General features: G+C 36.6%; 1 protein-coding gene across 1 annotated transcript in view; it reads left to right on the top strand.

Annotated features, from left to right (window-relative positions):
• LOC114054280 (ubiquitin-conjugating enzyme E2 W) overlaps positions 1 to 21,357 on the top strand; it is a 90,772-nt gene that overhangs the window by 22,920 nt on the left and 46,495 nt on the right. Inside the window, exons 2-3 of the mRNA XM_027877473.1 lie at positions 15,982 to 16,073; positions 19,257 to 19,359. Of these exons, the coding sequence (XP_027733274.1) occupies positions 15,982 to 16,073; positions 19,257 to 19,359 (195 nt within the window). The remainder of the gene's footprint in view (positions 1 to 15,981; positions 16,074 to 19,256; positions 19,360 to 21,357) is intronic.

The following is a 21,357-nucleotide window of genomic DNA, read 5'->3' as shown; positions in this document are numbered from 1 at the left end:
TCAATGCATAATTTTTTCAAAAATCTGAAAATATGTGCAATGTATGATGCTTATGGACCTCTCACTCCAGCAAAGAGGTGATATGGCAGTGTCTTCTCATATCTCTCCTCTTTGCAGCCTTACTTGTTCTTAATACTTTTGCAGCATTCACTTTTGATTGTTTTGTGGTTCTTTCTGTTTATATTGTGTATATTATTTTCCTTGCTCTATATTAACTCGTAGAAATCTTTTTATTCTTCATATTTATCATATCTGTCATTTCTTATAGCATAGTAATAGTATATTACATTAATGTACCACAATTTGTTTAGTTATTCCCTAATCAGGAGCATCTACTTTGTTTCTAATTCTTTGCTGTTATAAAAAGTGCTGCCATAAGTATTTTGGTGTGTGTGTGAAATTTATTTTTAACAGTGAGGAGAGGTGTACTTCTTTATCTGTTTTGCAGTAACAAGATTGGCTATTAGTGTTTTAGATTTGACTTTTAGTGTTCATTTCATTTACATGATTGTATTTTTTGAGTGTTGTTTTCCTGGTTATGTTTCATTCTGTATCAGTTCAGACAAGTCTAAACAAATTTTCTGAATTTCTCAGATATTTTTCACTGTAAAATAATATTCCTTTATATCATATACTACATTTTATCCCACCATTGCCCAGTCATTGGGCACACCCTCAATTTGAAAATCTTTGCTACCACAAAAACCCTGTTTTGAATGTTTCTCTTCGTGGGCTGTTTATCTTTTAATGGGATTAGGATTGCTGGATAAAATGGTATGAATAGCTTGCCACTATTTTTTTCACAAGAAAAGGAAGGTGAATTAATTTGCTCCCTTTGTTTATGGAAGTCCTTTTATTGACTTACACTCTAGATATTAGCTAGTCTTTAAACAGTTGTGTTTATTGGAGGTGACAGTGTATGAACCACTGCCTCAGAAATGAGATTGGGATGAAAATACAAATAGCTCTACAGTTTTTTTAATTGCCCAATCAGTATTGTCAAGTAACCAAATATTATAACAATATGCAAGAAATCCTCTTTAATACTGTAGTTTATAGACCAAATAGCAGTAATACATTATCCTTTTCCCCTTCATTAGTTTTCTACTTCCCCAGATGCTGCAATTAAAATAAGCTCTTTGGGGCAGCTGGGTGGTGTAGTGAGTAGAGCTCTGGCCTTGGAGTCAGGAGGACCTGAGTTCAAATGTGGCCTCAGACACTTGATACTTACTAGCAGTGTGACCCTGGGCAAGTCACTTAACCCTGATTGCCTCACCAAAAAGCAAAAAAAATAAAATAAGCTCTTTGAGGTTAGGGATTACTTTTGTGTGTATCCCCAGTATCTTGTTTAATAACTAAGAAAAGGAAAAAATAGCTTTTGTTTTATAATTACATTTTATGCATTTTTCAAGATTAAAAAAGAACATCTAGAATAAAAGACATGAATGATATATAGTAAACCTTGATATGTCTTTTTTGAGTATTAATTTGAATTTCTGCGCTTAAGAGCTTATCTATAAGATCACCTTGCCCAGCTTCCTTATTCTACTAGAGGTTATGACTTGCCTAAGTTTATATGTTTAGTGGTAGAATTGAAACTATAGCCCAGATTTGAATCATAGTCTTATGTTCTTTCTACTGTATTATCATAATTACTCATAAAAATATGTCTAATAGATTTAAATGTTTCTTCTAATGATGCAGATTTTGACTCATCCATGCCTGCCCATCCTGTGCAAATCTTGTTCATGTCTTGTTATAGATTCATTACAGGGACTCCACTTGACATCCTGGGGGCCTTCTTTACTTTCCTCAGACATCAAGATACTAGTGGAGCATCCAGTCTCTCCACCTGTTACCACCACTTGTCATGTGGCCCGCCCATATTTTAAAAATGTTTTTGATACATTTCCCTAACACTCTTTATTCCAGTTCTTCAAAGTTCCTTATTTTTTATATGTGACAGTCTACTCACACTCACCTTGTGCCTCTCTGTTGCTCCCTATGTGATACTTATTTTTGTTTCTTTTTTTTAATTTGTTTTCAACATTTACTTCCACAAGATTTTGAGTTCCAAATTTTCACCCCATCTCACCTCTCCCCCCACTCCAAGATGGCATGCATTCTAAATACCCCTTCCCCTATTCTGCCTTCCCTTCTATCTCTCCCTCCCTTCTCTTATCCCCTTCCCCTTCAATTTTCCTGTAGGGCAGGATGGATTTCTGTACCCCATTTCCTGTATTTCATATTTCCCAGTTGCATGTGAAAGCATTTTTTTAAACATGTGTTTTTAAAACTTTGGGTTCCAAATTTTCTCCCTTCCTCCCTTCCTACCCACCCTCATTGATAAGGCAAGCAACTAAATATAGGTTATATATGTGCAGTTATGCAAAACACTTCCATAGTAGACATGCTGTGAAAAACTGACTCTATTTCCCTTAATCCTATCCTGCCCACCCATTTTATTCTATTCTTTCTTTTGACCCTGACCCTCCTCAGAAGTATTTGCTTCTGATAACTCCCTTTCCCAATCTGCCCTCCTCTCTATCATTCTCCTACTCTCTTGTCCCCTTCCCCCCCTATTTTCCTGTAGGGTAAGACAGATTTCCACACCCAATTGAGTATGTATGTTATTCTCTCAAGTCAAATCCTGTGAGAATAAGATTCACTCATTCCCTCTCACTTTCCCCCGTTTCCCCTCCACTGTAAGAGCCTTTTCTTTTCTGTTTTTTTTTTTTGCGGGATAATTTACCCCGTTCTACCTCTCCCTTTCTCCTTCTCCTAGTATATTCCTCTCTCACCCCTTAATTTTATTCTCCAGATATGACCCCTTCATTTTCAACTCACCTTGTGCCCTCTATCTATATCTATATATACGTACATATAATTTTTTCCCCTCCAACTACTCTAATACTGATAAAGGTCTCAAGAGTTATAAATATCATCTTTCCATGCAGGAATGTAAACAGTTCAACCTTAATAAGTCTCTTATGATTTTCTCTTTCCTGTTTAACTCTTTATGTTCCACTCGAGTCTTGTATTTGAAAATCACATTTTCTGTTCAACTCTTGTCTTTTCATCAAGAATGCTTGAAAGTCCTCTATTTCACTGAATGACCATTTTTTCCCCTGAAGAATTATACTCAGTTTTGCTGGGTAGGTGATTCTTGGTTGTAATCCTATTTCCTCTGCCCTCCGGAATATTATATTCCATGCCCTGCGGTCCCTTAATGTAGAAGCTGCTAAATCTTGTGTTATCCTGATTGTGTTTCCACAATACTTGAATTGTTTCTTTCTGGCTGCTTGTAATATTTTCTCCTTGACCTGGGAACTCTGGAATTTGGCTACAATATTCCTAGGAGTTTAACTTTGGGGATCTCTTTCAGGAGGAGATCGGTAGATTCTTTCCATTTCTATTTTGCCCTCTGGTTCTAAAATATCAGGGCAGTTTTCCTGGATAATTTCTTGAAAGATGATGTCTAGGCTCTTTTTTTGATCATGGCTTTCAGATAGTCCAATAATTTTTAAATTCTCTCTCCTGGATCTATTTTCCAGGTCAGTTGTTTTTCCAGTGAGATATTTCACATTGTTTTCTAATTTTTCATTCTTTTGGATTTGTTTTACAGTGTCTTGATTTCTCATAAAGTCACTAGCTTCCAGTTGCTCTATTCTAATTTTTGAGGAAGTATTTTCTTCAGTAATCTTTTGGACTTCCTTTTCCATTTGTCCAATTTTGCTTTTTAGGGCATTCTTTTCTTCAGTGGCTTTTTGTACCTCTTTTGCCATTTGGGTTAGGCTATTTTTTAAGGTGTTATTTTCTTCAGTATTTTTTTGGGTCTCCTTTAGCAAGCTGTTGACTTGTTTTTCATGATTTTCTTGCATCACTCTCAGTTTTTCTTCTACTTCTGTTATTTGCTTCTCAAAATCCCTTTTGAGCTCTTCCAAGGCCTGGGATTGATTCATATTTTTCTTGGAGGCTTTGGATGAATTGTCTTCTTCTGGTTGTATGTTTTGATCTTCTTTGTCACCAAAGTAAGATAATATAGTCTGACTCTTTTTGCGCTGCTTACTCATGATCCCTGCCATTACTTGAGTTTTAAACTCTTTGTTAAGGTAAGAGTCTGTTTCCAATGTGAAGAGTGTACTGTCCCAAGCTCCAGGGGGTTGTACAGCTGTTTTCAGAGGTACTTCTAGGGTCCTGTAAATTTTCAGTTCTTCCAAGGTGATATGATAAGGGGCGAGGTGTTTCCTCCCCACAGCCACAACAAGCTCTACTGCACCAGCACACCTCCTCACCCCAGGACCACCCCTCAGAACTGTGACCCAGATCCAAGTACAGGTAGAGCAAGAGATTCCTGCCTCAGCCCTGGCAAAGAGAACCCTGCATTTCCCCTCTGATCAGCCACTCTATTGCCCCTCAGTGTGTGGGCCGGAAGCTCAGGAAAAAGCCGGGGCCCCAGGCTGCGCTCCAGACTTGAGGCTGAGACCTAGCTCCTCGCTCACCGCAGTCGCAGAGCTTTCCCAGTGACTTTCTACGTTGTCTTTGGCGTTGGTGGGTTGAGAAGTCTGGAAACCGCCACAGCTGCCCGTGATTCAGTCTTCTGAGGCCTGCTCCAGGGTTGCTGCAGCCTGCGCGCCCACGCTGAGCTGCGCTCCTCTCCCACCGGGCACAATATACCTTTCCAATCAACCATCCAGGCTGTCTTTGGCTGGAAATTTGTTTCACTTTATCTTTTTGTGGGTTCTGCTGCTTTAGAATTTGTTTAGAGCCATTTTTTATAGGTATTTGGAGGGGTTTGGGGGAGAGCTCTAGCAAGTCACTGCTTTCCCTCCACCATCTTGGCTCCGCCCCCAATACTCATTTTTGTTTCTTGAGATTTTTTTTTTCAATGTCTCTCAATCCACACTCTACACAACAAAATCCATAGCAAGTTAGTATTAAAAAAGAAGATTTTGTTTTTGGGAGAAGTTGGAACTCATTAAAGGAATTTACCTAAAGTAGACTCTTCACAAAACAGTAATAATGGTGGAGGATGTTTTCTGGGTTGGGATATAGAACTTCTTGAACTGTCTATAGTTGGTTTCTTCAGTAGTCACTGCATGTGATTTGTACAGTGTCTTTTCAAACAGTGCTTGCCAAATACCCCAAGCTTTCATTAGCTTTTCTGGGTAACATTGATTCACTGATGTCCCTGAAAACCCCATGACCTTTTCACATGCTAGTCAGTCAGTCAGCAGCAGCAAAGAATTTGTCATGAGCTAGGCAGTGGGATAAAATGAAAGGCAAAAGAGCCCCTGAACTCTACAGATGATTTATCCGTCCTATACTTGTACAGTTGGATTCATTGTGATAGTGTAAGAAACTTTATGGTGGTTTTGAAGTTATGTTAAAACTTTGGGAGATGTGGGGCAAGAAAAGAATTATTGCAGTTTCCCCTCCATGATCTAAAATAACTTTTTTTTTAGCAACAAAAAATATGTTATGTGTAATTTGTTTTGGAACAGTTTGATGTGTAGACCTAGAAAAATTCAGCAGTATGATTATGTTTCTGTCAAAAATCCTGGGGGGAGGATAGATTGTTTCTACTTTCTTCCCTGCTCTACTAATTTTTCTGGGTTTTTACACCAGACATTCATGTCCCTAAATGCAGACCATATCAAAAGAGTTTTATGATCTAATTAGAAATAAACATTTTGGAGATGTTAACTATTTGTGAACTTGGAACAAATTATTTAATTTTCCTGATCTCAGTTTATTTATCTCTGATATGAAAATGTTGAATTAGAACTTTAAGGTCACTTAGTCAACAAGCATTTACTAAGCACTTATATATATCAGGCACTGTGCCAAGTATTGGGGATACACAGAAGGGGGAAAATTGTCTCTGCTCTCAAGGAGCTCACATTCTAATGGAAGACACAACATGCAAATATCTATGTTACATATAAGATATATTCAGTGTAAATGGAAAGTAATCTAGAGAGAAGTCCCTGCTTGTGTGGGATGGGGAGGAGAAGAATAAAGTGTAATAAGATTGTAAAGGTAGGAAGGGGCCAGGTTGTGAAAGGTTTTATAGAGAATTTTATATCTGATCCTGTAGGTAATGGGGAGCTACAGGATTTGAGTAAGTAGTGACATGGTCATACTTGCACTTTAGGAAAGGCACTCTGGAAGCTGAGTGGAGGATAAATTGGAGTAAAGACAATTGAGGCATAGAGACCAACTTGAAGACTATTGGAACAGTCTGACCTTCAGGTGATGATGGTCTATCCTAAGTTGATAGCCGTGTGAGTAGAGAGAAAGGGGCATATATAAGAGATGTTATGAAGGGTAGAAATGACAGGATTGGAACAACAGATTGGATATGTGGGGTGAGTAAAAGTGAGAAGTCAAGAGTTCTGCCAAGGTTTTGAGTCTGTGAAGTGGCCCTTGCCAGGAACAAGAGAGGGTTTGGGATGAAAGGCTGTGAGTTCTGTTTTGGGCATTTTGAGGTTGAGGTGCATAGAGGACATCCAATTCAAAATGTCCAATAGGTAGTAGTGATGGAGGACTAGTGCAGGAGAGAGAACAGAGCTGGTTATATAGATCTAGGAATCATGTTTAGAGATAATTGAATCAGTGGGAGCTGATGAAATTGAGCAGGATAGTATAGAGACAAGACAAAACAGGAAAGAGCCTTGGGTGAGGGGGTAGTACAGGATTAGTGAGACAGCAAGGTGGCATAGAGCTCTGGGCCTGGAATCAGGAAGGTCTGCGTTCAAATTGATCCTTAGGCATTTCCTAGTTGTAGGACCCTGGGCAAGTCATTTACTCTGCCTCAGTTTCTTCAATGGGGATAATAACAGCACCTACCTCACAGAGTTTTTGTGAGAATCGAGAGAATATTTGAATTTAGCACAGACCCAGCACATAGTAGGCACTTAATAAATGCTTATTCCCTTCCTTGTCTGGGTGTGACCTGGATGAAGATGCAACAGAAGAGACAGAGAAAAGTGATTAGATAGGTAAGAGGAGAATCAGGATAGAATAGTATCAGAAGCTGGTCAAGAACAATGGAGATTGAGAATAAGCCATTAGATTTTATAATTGAGATTATTGGTAACTTGGAGAGTAGTATTAGTCAAATGATGTCGGAAGCCAGATTGCAGTATTTAGAATTGATGAGAAGAGAAGAGTAGATATACTGTTTGCGTATGGTTTTCTCAAGGAGTTTAGCTGACAAGGAGAGGAGAGCTATAAAATGATAGCTATTGGGGGTAGTCGGATCTAGTGAGTTTTTTCCCCCAAAGGATGGAGGAGAGGTGGGTGTGTTTGGAGGCATCAGGGAAGGAGCTAGTAGCTAAAGAGAAATTGATGAATAGAAAGAGTGAGGATGATAGTTGGAACAATCTACTGGAGAATATGGGAAAGGATGGGATTAAAAATGTACACCAATAGGTTTGCCTTGGCAAAGAGACAATCTACTTTTTTTTTTTTTTTTGAGATGAGTAAAGGAAGAAATAATCAGGGAAGGATATCTGAGTGAAAAGAGAAGCATAGAGGGAACTCTTGAAAAGCCTCAGTTTATTTGGTGAAGTATAAAGTGAAGTCCTCAGCTGAGAGGGTGGGAATAGTGAATCTAATGGACGGCTTGAGGAGGCTAGAAAGATTTAGAATGGCCACTGTAATTAATAGGTTAGATAATGGATTCTAGCTTTAAAATTACGTGTTTAAATGCAGTAGGAATTCATAGGTGGAAGAGATTAGTGTGGATTAGAGTAGTTGGAAGAGAATTTGAAAACCTTCCCTTAAAGGAGTAGGAGATAGATCTTGGGAGAGAAATAAGGGGGGCATTCCAGATGGTGGGGAAAAGAACATTAGGAAAGGTAGGAATGGACATTTATTGAGATTCGTATCACTAGAGCAGGCTGTTGGTGTTATATAGTGAAGTTGGGTTGAGGACTTTGAAAGCAAACCAGGTAATAGAGTTTGAATTTGCATTAGTCAGTAATAGATTTTTTTTTAACATTTTAACTTATTATTTATTTATTTTTAGTGTTCTTTTCTTTTTAAATTTTGTGTTCCAAACTCTCTTCCTCCCTCCTATGCCCTTGAAAAGGCAAGCAACGTATCAATTATAATATGAAATCATTCAAAATATTTCCATATTAGCCATATTTTTGTTAAAAAGGCAAGAAAAATAAAGTGAGAAAATAATAGAGAACTGAGTAAAATTTATAATAATGAGTCACTCCTCAATTGATAAATGCTCAAAAGATATGAAGTTTTCAGAAGAAGAAATCAAAGCTATAGTCAAATGAAAAAATGTTCTAAATCACTATTGATTAGAAAAATGTATATTAAAACAACCCTTAAGTAGCACCTCACACCTATCAGATTGGCTAATTTGACAGAAAAGAAAAATGACAGAGGAGATAATGGAAAAATTGGGATAGTAATACAGTATTGGTAGAATTGTGAAATGATCCAACCATTCTGGAGAGCAATTTGGAACTATGCCCAAAGGGTTATTACAAACGTGCCCTTACTCTTTGACCCTCAGTACCACTACTAGGTCTGTATCCCAAAGAGATCAAAGAAAATGGAAAAAGACCCATATGTACAAAACTATAGCAGCTCTTTTTGTTGTGGCAAAGAATTGGAAATGGAGAGGATACCCATCAATTGGGGAACGGCTGAACAAGTTGTGGTATGTGATTGTGATGGAATACTGTTGTGCAATAAGAAATAATAAGCAGTATGGTTTCAGAAAAACCTGGGAAGACTTATATGAACTGATGCAAAGTGAAGTGAGCAGAACCAAGAGAACAAAGAAAGACTATTGTATGAAGACCAACTGTGGGTGATTTAGCTATTCTCAGCAATACAGTGAATCCAAGACAGTTCCAAAGGACCTGTGATGAAAAATGCTATCTACCTCCAGAGAAGCAGTTGTTGGAATTTGAATGCAGATTGAAGCAGATTTTTTAAACTTTCTTTCTTTTTCTTTTTCTTCTTCTTTTTTTTGGGGGGGTGGGGTGGGGTGAGGGTGAGATAGGTCTGTGTTTTACAACCTGGCTAGATGGAAATATATTTTGTATGCCTTCACATTCATAATTGATATCAAATTGCTTGCCTTCCAGAACCAGCAGAATAATTTATGCAATGACAACAATATTGTAAAAAAGAATTTTAAAAGACTAAGCAACTCTAATGACCATAATGACCAGCCTTGATTGCAGAGGACTGATGATGAAATATCCTACCCACCTCCTAACAGAGAGGAGAAAGACTCAGTGTAGAATGAGTCTTTTTTTTTTTTTTTTGATGTGGCCATTGAGGAAATTTGTTTTGCTTTACTTTACATATTTGTAACAGAAGCTTCCTTCCTTCCTTCCTTCCTTTTTCATTTGTGGGAGAGGGCTAGGAAAGAGAGAAGGTTGATTTTTGATAGAAAAAAATTAAAAAAAGAAATTGGAAAGTTAGACTGATATTATAGGTCCAGTGGTATGTTAAAGCATGTGATAGTTCAAACTCAGAAAGGAGGAACTACTATGGAATTTATATTCTTTTTAGTTGCAAATTCTAGTTTTGCTTAGGTAATTACAAAATCACCAGAGAGAAAGCCAAAGTTGAATATTATTTACTTGTTCTATAGTGACAAATTGAAATAGCTCTAGACTTAAATTTTACTTCATTTTCGGACACCTCTTAAAGTTTCTATTCTTTTTAGATGTGATAGGATTATCAGAGCAGTTCACCTGTTTTTTTTTTTTTTTAAGTTTCAGTAATTTTTCTTTTCCTGTGTAAGCACCCCTGTGATCTCCTTGAGGATTCTTTTTTTTTTTTTTGGATGAGGTGATCAAGGTTAAGTGACTTGCCCACTTGCCCAGGATCACACAGCTAATAAGTGTCATGTCTGAGGCCAGATTTGACCTTGGGTCCTCCTGACTCCAAGTCCAGAGCTCTATCCATTATGCCACCTAGCTGCCCCGAGGATTCTTTCTTTTCATTCTTCTTTCTTTCTGTCTCTCTTGTCTGTCTGTCTGGCTGTCTGTCTGTCTCTCTCTCCCCACCTCTGTTTCCCCCTCCACCCCTTCCCCCAGTACCTACCACAATTCCTGAGCATAGTAGACGCTTAGTGAATGTTCGTTGATTGATACTGCTGCTTAAAGTTTTATGCTTTTAAAAATGTTTTTACATCTACTGTTATTTTAGTTTAGAGATGAAGAAACTGACCCAGAAATTACAACTTTCTCAAGGTTATGTTCATTTTAAGTTCCCTGAGGCTGAAACCGTCTCTGATTAATCTTTGTTATATTCCCCAGCAGTTACCACAGTGCCACCAATATGTGCATGCTTGTTTCTGTATAACATAGGCAGAGGGGCTGAAGTCACAAATTTGAAAGCAAGGTTTATGATAGATAAGCAGGTGTGTGTGTGTGTGTGTGTGTATGTATGTATGTGTATGAAACAGACAGACAGACACAGAAAGAAAGATGTGTGCAAATTTTCCTGCCACCCTTTTAGGTGTTGTTACTACTATTATTACTGCTTGCTTACCTGCTTTAAACCTTACTTTCAACTTTGTGACTTAAACTCCTCTGCCTAAATAATTCCTTTATTGCCATCTTTGTTTATAGCCTAGCGGGATCTGGAAGGTAAGGACCTTCTGAAATTTCTTCCATTTGAATCAGACCACTCAATTATTCTGCTCAGCTCTCAAGACTACTAAATCACATGCCAAATTTAGCCAGAGAGAAATTTCTCTTTAGGTTTGTGCTTCTGATTAGTCTAACTGCTGCTATTAATAATCCTTTGCATGAGTTAGAGAGAAGGAAATTGGTTACACAAGCTGGATAGCATTCCCATTCATTCTGAATTAGGGCTTCAGTTTTGCTTTCTTACTTTTTAAAAGTAAAAGGAGAAGAAAGGAGGAGCATTTAACATGTGATAAACAACATGGTAAGAAGCAAAGTTACTGATGGCAGAGGGCTGCTAGCCCCTGGGGAGGAAAGAAAAGAAGTTCAACTAGAAATGTATATTAGAGTACAGTTATTTTTTTTTGAGGAATAGCATGATACAGTCATAAGAATGCTGGGCTTCTGCCTTTGTGTGATTATGGACAAGTCACTTAATCTCTCTGCCTCATCCATAAAATAGGAATAATTCCCATTATAATTAATGCTTACCTCACAGGGTTGCTGTGAGGATCAAATAAGAATCCATGTAGAGCGCTTTGCAAAACTTAAAATGCTGTACAAATGTCAGCTGCTATAATTTGCTTGCTAAGGGGTGATAGAACTCAAGGTAGAAGAGACACATTTTGGAATGACCAATCTAAGGCTTTATTTTGCTTGACTGTGTATATTTGATACAAGGATTTTGTTTTTCTTGAAATTGAGAGAGAATTTAGGGAGGGTGAGATGTGGATTAGTCATAGGGTTACCAGATTTAAAAAAAAAAAAGTAAATGGGGAGAGGTATTGAAGCTTTTTTAAAAAAAATGCACAGAAAACAGAATGAAAGCCAGTAGAACAAACTTGTTTTCTGTTTTACTTTGTATATTGAAATGTTCATGTTTGATGTTCAGATTCAGAATTCTAAAAAATTAAAAATTACTTTCCTTTACGGTAAATATCTTGGTTTCACCTACATTCTCTGCATATTTCTGAGGATGTCTGTATTATAACACAATATAATCAGTTTTGTTCTTGAATCTATAAGAAAAGGTTCAATTATGTTTATTGTATTGTTTATCTTAGGGAACTATATACTGTACATTTCAGATTCCTAGAAAAATAGTTAAGAAAAATTCTTAGCTGGTGGAAATTAGGAAAAGTTTCACATAAAAGGTGGCATTTGAACAGAGTTTTAAAGGAAACAAGAGATGTTAAGAGGCAGAAGTGAAAAGGGAGAGCATTCTACATATGGAAAATAGACAATGCAAAGACATGTAGACAGGATATAGAGGTCATGTGTGAGACACAATAGGAGGGCCAGTTTAGCCAAGTCAAAGAATGAATGAAACAGAGGAATATGTGATAAAGCTGGAAAGGTGGGTTTTGGTCAGATTATTAAGGATTATAAAGGACAAACAGAGGAGTTTGTATGGAATCTTTAAGGCAATAGGGAGCCACCGGAGTTACTTGAGTAGGGGAGGGACGTAGTTACTGTGCTGTAAGAACATTATTTAGCTAAAAGATTTCAAGTAAAAGAAGGCCAAAAATCAGGTGCATTTTGAAACTTCTACTCCTAACAAACTTCTGAAGGCACTTTCAGTTTTAACATAACTTTATGAATAGAAATAAACAATCTTATCAATATTTTTTATTTGTAAATTTTTTTATTTTAAACTTACATACAAAATAAGAAAAGAAAAAAGAAACAAACTTAATATACTAAAACTAAAATAATATAAGAAAAAAAAGCATAGCCATATGTACAGCAGAATGTGAGAGAGGATTCAAAATATACAGCAATAAATTTCCATTTCAAGAAGCCAATATAATAAATACTGTGCATTGGGTTGAGAGCTGTCCAATCTTTTCTTTGCTTCTTTTTAAGTTTTCTTTTGTTCGACAATCTTACCGGTATTAACCAATAGTAAGTGGGAATCAGGGCAGTTAAGTGGCACAGAGGATAAAGTGAGTCAATGATGAACTCCTCTTTTTTTTTTTCCACTGTTTAAGGAATTTTTATTAAAGCAAGAATTTTATAATCCAAATTACATTTCTTTGCTCAGCTATCAATTCTGTTATCTAAAACAGTGGTGATATTCTGAGCTTTTCCACAGTAAAGAATTACAAAATTAAAGAAAGGAATGCTTTAAATTTTTGTACTGTGCTGAAAATTCTTTTCCCTCTGGGTCTATAAAACATTAATTTGTTTTTACATATTTTACTATTCTTTTGGGTCAGTGATGAACTCTTAACAGAAACTAGATGCATATGTAAGGCAGGTTCAGTTAGGTTCTGAGGATAATAATGGAAAAGTATAAAGTATAAGAGATCATTGGTTATAATCTTTGTATTCTCTTCCCCTGTAGTTCCAGGGAAAAGAAGGATATGATGAGAAGGGAAAGTAGGCAAGTTTTAGATCAATGTTTCTCATATTGCTGATTTTTTCCCCTTAATTCCTGTTGTGCTCTTGGTATTTCTCCTGTATTGTTCAGTTTTAATGGTAAAGATATTAGTGAAATGGATTTTCTGTTGTCATAGAGACAGCCCAAAATTTGATAGAGAAGTGAGTTTACCGGGGTGGGGAAGGGTGTTGGGGGAGAAGGTGGTGGTAGTGGTGGTCCCCCAGGATAGCGGGACATGACTGGGAGGAATTGTAATTTCTTGCTAGCATATGACGGGTTAAAACTGATTTGGGGGAGTAATAGTATTCAACAAATTAAATATTTTGCTAGACGTGGTCCTTCCCAGTATTTGGATAAACCTCTAAGGTGCCTTAGGTCTGAACTTAGATCAGAGCATGGAATTAGAGAAAGAAATGTTGTAAGTAGGGAGAAAGTAAAATTGAAGGAAATTGTTGCCATATTGTTTAATAGTTGCAAGTATACAACAACTTCGTTCATCCTGGCAATCATTATAGTCATTTCAGAGGAATGATTCAGTCATTCCTTTTCCTTTATGAGCTGAGTTCTGAGCAAATGAGTTGTTTTGATAATTCACCTATCCATCCAAGAATGAGGGGTAAACAGAAGAGGTCTCAGGGCATTAGCCTTGTCAAAAAATCCATATACTAAATTTTATAAGCTTTGCTTATATAACAGAGCCCCATAGAAGCTTTTTATTCAGAAGTCATCTATGGTTAATTTTATGAAGTTTAAAAATTATTGATGTTTTTGGTTTTATATCACCTACTTTTCCCAATATATCCCTCCCCTAGAGTGTCATCCCTTCTAACAGAAATGAAAAAGAAAAAATTTAAGTTAAACAAAACTAACCAATAGATTAACTAAGTCTGATGTTATATATAGTATTTCATGCCCATAGTTCTCCACTTTTGCAAAGAAGGAAGGGAGTTGTTATGACAAGTTATAATTAACCTGACTATCTGCTTTCTTTAGCCAGCAGATTAGAATCAATGACTTATGCAGGTGAGGAGAGAGAGGCTGATACTGGCAGATACACTGACAGTTGATAGAAAGTGACACCTAACAATAAGTGAGAAGATAGGAAAACTGTTTTTAAAAGAGATATTGAACTCTTTTTTTTTTTAACTTTTTAGGCAGTTTGGGTTAAGTGACTTGCTAGTAAGTGTCAACTATTTGGTCTGAGGGATACTGAACTCTTAATCATAACAATCAGAGGCCGTTTAATATAGGATCAATCAGTTTTATGGAGCTCAGCAATGTCTTGAAGGATCAGTAGGAAAGATACTGGGAAATACTAAGTCAGTCAGTAAACATTTAAGTACTTGGTATATGCCAGACACTGTGCTAAGCACTGGGGTACAGAGAAAAGTAAAAGATAGTTCCTGCTCTCAAGTAGCTTATAGCCTAATGGAAGAGACGTGTAGACAACTGTACAAATGAGCCATATATGGGATAAATTGGAAATAATCAACAGGGGAAAGGTCATAGAAAGGGGGTTGGGTAGGACTTTCTTTAGAAGGTGGGATTTTAGCTGAGACTTGACAGAAAGAAGCCAGAAGGCAGGGGGAGACAGCATTCCAGGCATGGGAGCTGCTTGCTGAAAATGCCTGGAACTTAGAGATGGTGTCATGTGTGAGAAATAGGAGGGGGGACAATATCACTGGATCTCAGAATATATGTGTGGGGATGGTGGGTGGTTTACAAGATGTGAGAAAACTGGAAAGATGGAGCAGATTATGAATGACTTTAAATGCCAGAGGATGTTATATTTGATCTGGGAATTGACAGTGATCCAGCCACTGGAGTTTGAGTACAGGGGTAATATGGTCACACTTGCTCTTTAGGAACGTCACGTTGATAGAGTAAGGAGAAGCTTAGGGTAGGCAGACCAACCAATAGGCTATTGAAATAATCCAGTGATGAGGATCTGCATCAAGGTGGTGGCAGTGTTAGGAAAGATGCAGCAAAGATGTTACAAACGTAAAAATTGACAGGTCTTGGCAACAGATTGGTTATGTGAGAGAGAGTGAGAAGCCAAGGGTGACATCTAGGTTGTGAGCCTGGGTGACTGGGAGGATGGTAGTGCCCTCAACAGTAATAGGGAAGTTAGGAGGAGGGGAAAGTTGGGGGGGGGAAAGATACGAGTTCAGTTTTGGATATGTTGAGTTTAAGATATCTATAGGATATTCTCTTTGGGATAGGTGATTGAAGATGTGAGACTGAAGGTCAGTAGAGAGGTTAGGGTTTGATAAATAGATTTGAGATTCATCAGCATAGTGATAATAATTGGTTCTGTGGGAGCTGATGAGATCACCAAGTGAAATAGTGTAAAGGAAGAAGAGGAAATGGCTTTATTTGAAAATAATCTGGAAACAGGAAAATTATGAAGCATTTTGACTTTCACCCCAAATAGAAAGTTTTGGTACTTCAAGGCCTAAACCTTTAGCTTTTTGTAAAACTTAAGTTATCTGAAATTATTTGTTCCCTAAAGGTTCCATATAGTAAGCATTTTGGTGGAAAACAATAAAGCAGCTCTTATCTATCTTCTGTAGGTATATCAGTCTATGAGATTGTTGTAGAATAGCAGCTATGCATGTTTGGGAAATTATGGGCTATTTTCAAAGTATTAAGGGCATAGTTATAGAACTTATAATGAATGCAGATGTTTGGAAATGCCTTGTAAGTTGTAGAAATACATAAGCAGTATAATTTATAGCAATTGCATGTGGCAATATAGATTCAAGGGATGTAGTTGAGGGAAAAGTATGAATTATGAGAGGCATTCAAATAAGGGATTTCAGTATTCAGTTCTGATCCTTTTCATTAGGAGACTTATAATTTCTTACGTAATATAACAGAAGATTATGCAAAACTTGAAATGCTATTGATGTTTTCTAGAAACGACTGCAAAAAGAATTATTGGCTTTGCAAAATGACCCTCCTCCAGGAATGACTTTGAATGAAAAGAGTGTTCAGAATTCAATTACACAGTAAGTACTTTATTTTTTGAAACCTTTATTTGATAGGTTATTTTTAGTAGCCAAGTTAATTGCAAGGATATTTTTCTAATAGAAACGCTTTAATATGTTCTTCAGGTGTTGACATTAAGTGATCTACATCTTGCATTAGATAGGTTAGTTTAGTTAATCTTTATCAAATAAAATTATCTTTAAAGTTTTTGTCATGCATAAAAAAAAGTCACCTGTTCACATATCTCAGTAACATTAAGACAAGTTAGAAAATATTTAAACAAAACAAAATCATAAGAACAAATGGAATTGTTTATCAGCATTTCATAAGAGAGTTTTACTTAATTGAATTAATTATACTTGATCAGCAAAATTCTGTGAACATGAACCATCTTGGCAAGACATAAGTTGGCTTGTTTCTATAAGAACCAGAAATTTGTTAAAATGGGATTCTACTTATAGATAATAATGAAGAGAATAGAGCAGACAATTGGTCAAAGTTGATCTTGGTATATAACTCCACAAACTCCACAAATAATGGAAATTAAGAGAAGGAAGACAATTTAAGTGTATATTTTGAGCACAGATAAAAATTATAAAATATAACAGAAATATGTGTGTGCCCCACAGCCATCTTATGGTTCTTAACTTGTATAAAGCACTGTGCACTTAGATATCAGTGGTGTGGCACAGTACTTCAGTAGAGGCAGAAGACATAAATTCTAATACTCTTTCTGCCACTTAATAATTATGACTTTGAGAAAGTCACATTATCTTATCTCTGGGACCTTTAGTTGTTTCAGCTTTAACATTGGGCTAATAACCTGAAGGCAGATGGCCAGCTCAAATAATGTGTTGAGGTTTTAATTATAGGATATTAGAATTTTAAAGTTAGATGGTATCTTTGAGTACATCTGCTGTCTTTTTACAGTTAAGGAATCCTCTAAAGAGGTTCTTCCCCTAGGTTAGATTGCTGGCAAGTTAGAAGAGTGAGGACTACTATCCAATTTTTACTTTTTCCTGGTCACTGCTTAGTTCACATGTTGTCTTTTTTTAAGATCTTAAGACTTGACTTTAGTATCGTTGAGTAACTACAATTTGTACTATGTGTCCTCTCACAGCAGCACACTTTCAAGTGGGAAGCATTCAAGGTTAAAGAACTGTGTATGTAAGGACATTGTATCCTTGACTTGCAAGAAACTATAGGTTAATACTTCGCTAAAGCAAATGGTGTGATTTATGAAACTGGGGTAGAGTATGGACTTTTCAAGGCTTGGCTCCTATAGGAGCCAGAGTAATTGTTTTTTAACCACAGGGTCACTAAAGTGTTTCTGACATAGAGGTCATAGAACTAGAAGGGAGTTTAGAGAAAATACTTATCTAGTCTAATCTCTGCATTTTACAGATGAGAAAACTTAAGCCATAGAGAGGTTATAGCTTGCTTGAGGTTATATAGCTAGTGAATTAGGAAGCCAAGAATAGAACATAGGTTTCCTAGCTTCTAGTTCAGTGCTTTTTCTTTATACAATTCTTTTGCAAAGAAGTCACTATTTTAAACAGGCAAGTATGTAGTATAATTGCTAGATCCTTTGTAGTTAACTCCTTTTGGGTGACCGCTGTACTCTCAGACGAAGAATATTCTGATCCTAAGTGCCACAGTGCCTTAGTTGTTTGTTTTTAGAAAGAGAACACCTTTGTTGTCCCCTGAAGGGAGCACTGTTGCTCTTTGGTGGGTGGGTCGGTGTATGGTTTCTTTGCCATTTCTCCCCAGACCTAAAATCATAGTGCTAGAAAGAACATTTCATGTAGTCTCCTGACTTTATGGATGATAATACAGTTTATTTAGACTCTACAGGTTATAAAGTGCTTTCCTTATAAACAAGGAAAGTGAAAACATTGGGGCACAGAATAGTAATGTGCCCAATTCAATTCAGACATTAAATACCTACTGTGTGCAAGGCACTGTGTTAGGTTTGGGGATGCAGAGACAAAGCCAAAATAGTCCTGACTTCTAAAAAGTTTACATTTTAATGTCTCCAAGGTTTTGCTTTTAGTTTGTGGTAGATTTGGAACTAGAACCTATCTCTTAGACCTTTATTTTCAGTTTTGCTTATTACTGTTCTTCTAATCCATGTGTACTTTTATAACTTGTGTGAAGGTGACCTTATTTCTTTCATGATTCCTATATTTATTATAGTACAGTTTGTCCATCTCTAAAATAGAGATAATTATACCTTTATCTGCCTCAGAGTTGTAAAAATCAAATGCAACAAAGTATGAAATGGGCTCTGTAAACTTTAAAATTCTATGTAAATGTTAATGAATTTAATTGCCTTCCAGATGAAAAATGTCTAGGCCTGTCCTGCTGGGCTAATCCAGATTTACATTGAGGTAGTCAGAGAGAGAGAACAGGAGAGAGGGGTTGGAGAGGCAGGGCAGAGGTGCTAGCAGAAACCAACCTGATGAATGATCTAGTGTCCGTCTGTATGGTCATCTTTATAGTTGGGTGAAAATATGAAGTAGTGGTTGATTCTTCATGTGGTTGTGAGGGAATATACGTAGGAGAACAATACATCTGGCAGCGATAATGGACAAAGCTGAACATGAAGCCAGGAAGATGTGGGTTCAAATTCTACTTCAAATACTGTGACCTTGGATAAGTCACTTTACCTTTCTGAGCCTCAGCTTCCTTCCTGTAAAATGAGGATAATATCTGTAGTGCCTGCCTATTGTGAGGTCCAGTGAGATCATTTATGTAAAGTGTTTTGCAAACCTTAATACGCAAAATAATGTGTCACTGCTCTTCTGATTAGTCTTGCCTTGTTGCCCAAACTGTAGCTTTCTTCTTCTATGACTTCAACACTAGCTTGCATTTATTCAACATTTTCAAAATGCTTTAGGCATATTGTTATTTGATCACAGCTACTCTGTGAGGCACTATTATATTCCCATTTTACAAATGAGGAAACAAAGGCACAAAGAAGTGATGCGACTTGCCCAGGGTCACACAGCTAGTAAGTGTCTGAGATTGGATTTGAATTTCCTGACTCTTGAGCCCTCTGCTCTATGCATTGAGTCACTTAGCTGCCTAAGAGTAAAAAGACAACTGACTACCTTGTTTTTTGAGTAGTGTGGTGATACTTATTTTCTCTGAAGGGAAAAAAAATGATTAACAAAATTTTAATTTTTTTTTTTATATTCCAGGTGGATTGTAGATATGGAGGGCGCACCAGGTACTTTATATGAAGGGGAGAAATTTCAACTTCTATTTAAATTTAGTAGTCGATATCCTTTTGACTCTCCTCAGGTAATCACTTTTTTTATTATTTATATTTTTAGATTATATTCAAATTTTACTTAGTTTTAATTTAGTTTTTATGTATATTTTTCCTATTTGATCTTAGCCAAAAGGCTGAATAATGATAATTTTAGTTCTGACTTTGGCAGTATGGCATAATGGATAGGGAACTGGACTTGGAGTCAGGAAGACCTTCATTCTAATCTTGCATCAGACATTTACTAGCTATATGACTCTGGGCAACTTACTTGGTCTGTTTGTGCTTCATTTTCCTTATCTGTAAAGTCTATGGACTTGGCCTCTGAGTTCCCCTCCAACTCTAAACGTATGATCTTCTGTCAAGAGAATGGCTTACCCAAGGACCCCAGCTTCTGGGATATGAACTCACTATTTGACAAAAACTGCTGGGAAAACTGGAAAAGAGTATGGCAGAAACTAGGCATAAACCAAAATCTTATACCATATACCAAAATAAAGTCAAAATGGGTTCATGATTTAGATATAAAAGCTGATACTATAAGCAAACTGGGAGAGCAAAGAATAGTTTACCTACCAGATTTATGGAGAACAGAAGAATTCATGACCAAACAGGAGATAGAGAACATTACAAAATGCAAAATGGATAACTTTGATTACATTAAATTGAAAAGTTTTTGCACAAACAAAGCCAATGCAACCAAGATTAGAAGGAAAGTAGAAAATTGAGAAAGAATTTTTACAACCAGTGTCTCTGATAAGGGCCTCATTTCTAAAATTTGTAGAGAATTAAGTCAAATTTATAAGAATACAAGTCATTCCTCAGTTGATAAATGGTCAAAGGATATGAACAGGAAGTTTTCAGGTGAAGAAATTAAAACTATCTATAGTCATATGAAAAAATGCTCCAAATCACTATTGATTAGAGAAATGCAAATCAAAACAACTCTGAGGTACCATATCACACCTATCAGATTAGCCAACATGACAGAACAAGAAAATGATAAATGTTGGAGAAGATGTGCGAAAATTGGAACACTAATGCATTGTTGGTGGGGTGGTGAAATGATTCAACCATTTTGGAGAGTAATTGGGAACTATGCCAAAGGGCTTTAAGAATGTGCATACCCTTTGACCTAGCAATAGCACTTCTAGGGCTATATCCCAAAGAGATTATACAAATGAGAAAAGGACCCACATGTACAAAAATATTCATAGCAACTCTTTTTGTGGTAGCAGAGAATTGTAATTTGAGAGGATGCTTGTCAGCTGGGGAATGACTGAGCAAGTTGTGGTATGTGAATGTAATGGAATACTATTGTGCTATAAGAAATGAAGAGCAGGCAGACTTCAGAAAAACCTGGAAAGTCTTGTATGGTCTGATGCTGAGTGAAGTGAGCAGAATCAAGAGAACGTTGTGCACAGTAACAGCCACGTTGTACGATGACTAGTATTGATAGACTTAACCCTTCTCAGCAATACGAGGATCTAAGACGTCTCCAAAAGTCTCGTGATGGAAAATGCTATCCACATCCAAAGAAAGAACAATGGAGTTTGAATGCAGATTGAAGCATACTATTTGCTATTTTTTTCTATTCTGTTTTGTTTTATTTCCTCTTTCTTGTGATTCCTCCTATTGGTTCTAATTCTTCCTTACAACATCACTAATGTGAAAATATGTTTAATAGGAATGTGTATGTGTAGCCTATATCAGATTGCGTGCCATCTTGGGTGGGAGGTGGAAGGAGAGGGGGAGAAAAATTTAAAACTCAAAAGCTTATGAAAGTGATTGTTGATAAATCAAAATAAATTAATAAAAAAATGGCTTTGTTCCTCATCTGTAGTCACAAAACAGCTTGTCACCATTTTAGTTTATAGGATCTACTAAAATCATTCTCTTTTACCTCTCCTTTGTATCTAAGTCCCCACACCCATTGTTGCTTTCTATACCTTTTAGTTATTTTAGACACAATTTTTTTTATGGAGTCTAGGATTAAAAGAAATGAAACTCTGGCCTGAGCCTGTGAGATA

This window comes from Vombatus ursinus, unplaced genomic scaffold (assembly GCF_900497805.2).
Source record: "Vombatus ursinus unplaced genomic scaffold, bare-nosed wombat genome assembly UNPS02014812.1, whole genome shotgun sequence".
NCBI classification, from domain to species: domain Eukaryota; kingdom Metazoa; phylum Chordata; class Mammalia; order Diprotodontia; family Vombatidae; genus Vombatus; species Vombatus ursinus.
The sequence above is the reverse complement of the archived record's forward strand: the minus strand, read 5'-3'. Positions and strand labels throughout refer to the sequence as shown.